The sequence below is a fragment of the Fonticula alba genome (assembly GCF_000388065.1).
Source record: "Fonticula alba strain ATCC 38817 unplaced genomic scaffold supercont2.2, whole genome shotgun sequence".
Lineage (NCBI taxonomy): Eukaryota > Rotosphaerida > Fonticulaceae > Fonticula > Fonticula alba.
This window is the reverse complement of record NW_009242972.1, coordinates 1,260,362-1,265,375: the sequence shown is the minus strand read 5'-3', so window position 1 is coordinate 1,265,375 and position 5,014 is coordinate 1,260,362. Positions and strand designations below refer to the sequence as shown.

The window sequence follows — 5,014 nt, the reverse complement described above, 5'->3', positions numbered from 1 at the left end:
AAAGGGGAAGGGAAGGAAGGATGGTGCCCGCCACCACATTAGCCCTGCTGCGGGGGCTCGAGCTCCTTGGACCGCCGCTCCAGGTCGTCAAGTGACCGGATCGGCAGCTGGGTCAGATACTCAATCGCCTTGGCGTGGACCTCGAAGAGGTAGGGGATGCGCGGGGGCGGCGGTCCCGGGTAGTCATATGAAGAATCGTCCTCGAGACTGGTGACCCCATTCCCGGAGGAGTGGGGCGCCCCCCCTCCGGCGGTGGTCGCCGAGGAGGCCGGCGGGAGGCCGGCCGACGGCGAGGGCGAGGCCGTCCGATCGTCGGTCCCGGCCTGCGTGCCGGCAGCAACCATCGGCCCGGGATACGGGTCATCCAAGCCCGGACGCGCCTCCCGGCGCACATATGCCGCCATATTCCGGAGCTTCTCGAAGTTGATCAGCCCCCCGGCCGAGTCATCCGCCGACAGGACCACCCGCAGGGGGTTGCCATCATTGTGGAAGGTCAGGTCCTTGGTCAGGACCGGCAGGAAGGGGATGGCCGGCGCGCGCAGGCGCGACCGGGCCTGCCGGTAGTTGCGCATATTTCGCGACGGATCCAGCAGGCTCTCCAGCTCCTGGTACTGGCGCCGAACGGCGGTGGTCTGGCCGGCCCACGTTCGCCGGAGTCGCGACACCGGGTAAGACATGAGCCCCTGCGTCAGGGACAAGGCCGTTTGGAGGTTCCCCTGCTGCAGGCACACATGGGCCACCTTGATCAGCCGGCGCATGACCTTCACCCGGCGGTCCAGGTGCGCCTCGGCCAGGATCTCCGATGCCACCCAAAGGATTTGCTGGTTCGACCGGCGAATGGCCCGGATGAGATTCGGGCTGGGGAGCGGGCTGCGCGACCGCGGGCCAAGCAGCAGCGGCTGGGCGATGTTCACCCCGGCCGCCAGGACGGTCCCCAGGTCCAGGGCATCACGCTGCATGGCGGCCGCCGCGCCGATCGTCGTTTCGGGGATCTCCACAAAGAGGTTGGCCTCGAGGGAGACATCCAGCGCCGACTTCAAGTCCGTCTGATTGCGCGGCTTGCCGTTGAAGTTCCAAATGAAGTCCAGGAACTCCACATCGTGGATGGCATCAAAGAGCTTGAAGTCCAGCATGGACAGCTGTTCGGCCACTTGCCAGGAGTGCAGCGACACGATGAAGCCCGGCTGCACGGTCGGCGGAGCAGACGGCTCGGCAAACATGGGCAGCGGGCTGTAATCGATGCTCAGTTGGTACGACTGCCCGACGCAGGGTGGATCGGAGGGGGGATGGGGTCAGGGGGGGGGGGGCGGCGGGCATAGATTGGTGGAGACCCAGTGAGGAGGAGGAGGAGGCGGGAGTGGAGATCAGTAAAGGAGGTGGACAAAGAGAACGTGGGAAGCACAACGACCGAGGGAGAGAGAGAGAAGCGATGAGAGGCGATGAGAGGCGATGAGAGGCAACCGGAGAACAGGTCCGCCGCATGATGGATGACGCCCGTACCTTCTCCCGGATCAGCTTGATGTACTTCTGGCGCACGGTCAGCCACTCCGGGCGGCTTTGCCCGGATAGTTCCAGCGCACTGAGGAATGACCGAAGCCGACGATCCAGCGGCGAATCGTACACCGAGAAGTCGTGGAAGTGCCCGGACAGCCAGAGCTCCAGGAAGTAGAGGATCTTTACGCGGACAATGCGAATGGACCGCCGATATTGGGCAACGTCCTCCTCGGTGGCATCTTCCGGTGGGGAGGCATTGAACCGAGCGACCAGCATGTCAAACAGGTCGGCCGGGGTGATAAATGCCCGGAAGGTCATGAGGAAGGTCCGGATGAGGCCGGCATCGGCCACCGGGTGCAGAAGCGACGGAAGGCCGCCCTCCTCGGACACAGTGCGCCCAGACTCGGCGAAGCCGGCGCCGGAGGCCGAGGTGTCCCGGTCGTCGGTCATGCGCTCGATCAGCTGGGCCTCGGTGGCGAGGGCCACGCGGGGGTGATCGCGGAACATGCGCAACACCAGCACCTCCCGGCCGGACTCCGACACCGAGAAAGTCGAGTACAGCCGAGTGCTGGACCGGATCAAGTGGATGCGCGAGTGCGAGCTCAGGTGGTAATCGGCCACCGTGCGGTCCAGCTGCACGGCCACCGCGGCCCCGCCGCCGGGGCCCACACCCGACGGCAAGAAGAGCGTGTGCTTTTCGAAGTTCAGCCCCTTGCGAGAGCACACATCCGACAGAACCTCCTCCATGGTGGCCGACGGACTGACGGCCACCATGGTCGAGTGGGAGGCCGCCTGAGAGGTGCTATTCTCCACGGCCGACATGAGCATCGAGCTTTCCATGTGCACGCGCAGGAAGATCAGCTCACTGGCGCCGGAACTGCCGGCAATGGTTTTGCGAGTGTGTCAGAGGCCACGAGATGCATGGATGGGAGGCGAGCGCCAATTGGGCGGAGGGGGGGAGGGGGGGGGGGGGGGGGGGGCAGAAGAGCAACGAGCAACATACATGGAGGGAGGCAGAGCACCGAGCGACGCGGAGGAGGCATGCCCCGAGACCGGGGCAGCCGGGCTCGAGGGAGATGCGCAGGAAGATGTCCCGGTGGAGGAGGCGTCCACCACCCGCTGCAGGGCCTCGGAGCTGCTGAGCGGCACAGCAGGCGGCGGGTGCTTGGGCACCGAGATGGACATGGACCGGGGCCGGGCAACGGACCTCCGACGAAGGGTCTGGCTGTTGAACGTGGTGCCGGGATCCTTGGGCCTTTGCATATACCCAGGCAGGGAAAGCCGCCGTGAAGATCGTGCGTCAGGGCGCATGAAGGGGAGGGGGAAAAAAAAGAAAGAAGAAGGCACCAAGGGCAATGGAACCGGAGGGCGGGCCGGGGGAGGGCACGCACTGGGACAGCTTGTTCAGCTCCAACGTGCTGAGGCCATGGAAGATGCCGCCCTCGGCAAACTCAGACTCCGGGATGCCAACATCATCGCCCATGGTGCCGGTGGCAAAGCTGACCACCGGCCGGGAGGCGGACCGAACCAGGTTCGAATTGCCCCGGCGAGGAGGGCTGTCCAGCGACGACAGTGGCGGCAGTAGGGTGGTCGGCGAGGCGGAGAACTCCTCCGCCCGGCCGGTGTCGGCCCCAATGAGGATGGTCTCCTCATCGTTCAGGGTGATGGATGGGACGGAGATGCAGGAATCCAGCGAGGAGGACCGGTCCGGCTGCGAGGCGCCCGTCGGCGACCCGAGGGTCGGGCTGTCCGGCAGCGGGGGGATCGACGGCGAGGCGTCCTCCACCGGGGCCAGATAGGTCATGGAGGAGAGAGCCGGCCGCCGGGGCGAGCTGGTGCCGGTGGCCATGCCGGAAGAGCCGCCCACCGTGAGGGAGTAGACAGCATCCGGCGGGCCGGTGGCCCCGGCACAACCGGTGTTCAGCGGAGGGAGCGAGAAGTCGCTGGCCATGGAAAGGGTGGCCAGGCCGGTGTGCGAGGCCGACCGCCGAGGAGACCGGCCATTGGGCGGGATGGCTGTGACAGGAAGTGCATGGTGGCTGAAGGCCGTGGAGATCGGCTGGCCCGGGGCGCTGGCCACCGGCACCGATGGACTGCCGGACTGCGGAGCCCCGGCCACCAGGGGGGGGCTGCCGCTGGACCCACCGCCAGAGGCCTCGGCCACCGGGACACCCCCGGGCGGGGGCATGATCCCGCCGCTGGGCGAGACGGCCGCCGATCCGGGACCCGAGGCGCCGCCCCAAATTTGGGAAAACTTCTCTCGAACGCTGACGCTCAGGGCCCGGCGTCGGCCCGGCTTCTTGGGTGATAGCTCGCCCGAGGAGCTGGGGCCGGACACGGTCAGCAAGGAGCCGCTGGATGATCCGCCAGTGGCGCCGGCACTTGACAGGGGGACTGGACTGACGGCGGACGGATGGCGCGATGCGCCGGAGCCCGGAGGCACGGGCGACGGGGTGGCCGAAGGGCCACCCTGCGCGCTGAACGGGCTTCCTGGGGCGGAGGAATTCGCCTCAGTGCCGAAGGGAATGGGGCCCGGCCCGGGGCGCAGGACACGCCGTAGGGTCCCGGTGGAGTTGGCCGTCCAGGACATGTGCTGTTGCTGCTGCTGCTGCTGCTGCTGCTGCTGCTGCTGGTGCTGCTGCTGCTGGTGCTGCTGGTGCTGCTGCTGCGAAGACGAGGATTCCACCGAGGTGGTGCGCGAATTGTGCCCGCTGTTGACAGCCCCTCCGAGGAAGACCTTCCGACGAATGCGCCTCATGCGCACTTCCAGCAGGAGTTGCTCAGGCGGCTGGTGATACTGGCGGAATTGCCAGGTCAGGTCCAGTTCGATGGGCCCAGCACCGGCGCCCAGCCGGGGGCTGCTGGGGACCGGAGTCCGGACGGGGTCCTCGTTGTCGGCACTGCTGGTGCTCAGGCTCGGCGAGACGCTGGCCAGCAGATCGGTCGTGGTGGACCCCCGGCTGGACGACCGACCACTGTTGAGAGAGATGGCCGAGGGCCGGATGAGGGCCCCCTCGAAGGTGTAATCGCCGAAGGAGAGCCCACGACGGGTGCACAGGCGCCGGAAGACCTCAAGCAGGACCTCCTCCTCGCGAACTTCAATGACCGTGGTGTCCAGGTTGGGGAGAATCACCCGGAGGAGGGAGGTCCCAGCGGCAGGTGGCGCATGCCCCGGGGCGCTGGCCGCCAGGGCCGATGTCGGAGAGAGGCTGCCGGAGTGGGAGTCCAGCAGCAGGAGAGGCTGGCTGTGGTGGTCATCATCGTGGGGCAGAACCGGGAGCGACTCCAGCAAAGACCCGCAGTCGGTCTCGAGCGACTGCAGCGCGGTGAAGGAGACGCTTTCATCGGAGAGCTCTCGTGTGCAGAGGCTCACCAGGGAGGGGAGCGACCCGGACGAGAAAGACCCGGTCATTTGGGAGGCTAGAGCGGCCTCCATGGCTGTAGAGATTGGGGCGGCCGGGCTGCCCGGGCCGTCTCTGTCAGGGGAGGGGCTGAGGGGGAGGGGGAATGGGGGAAGAGG

General features: G+C 67.3%; 1 protein-coding gene across 1 annotated transcript; it reads right to left on the bottom strand.

Moving 5' to 3' along the window:
• On the bottom strand, nucleotides 1–4,906 carry H696_01306 (hypothetical protein; the record flags this gene model as incomplete). The annotated part of the gene is made up of 4 exons (XM_009495200.1): nucleotides 1–1,256; nucleotides 1,501–2,371; nucleotides 2,498–2,749; nucleotides 2,886–4,906. The coding sequence occupies 4 exons, from the start codon at nucleotides 4,904–4,906 to the stop codon at nucleotides 39–41; spliced, it is 4,362 nt and encodes a 1,453-aa protein (XP_009493475.1). The 3' UTR covers nucleotides 1–38.
• Nucleotides 4,907–5,014: the final 108 nt, after the last annotated feature.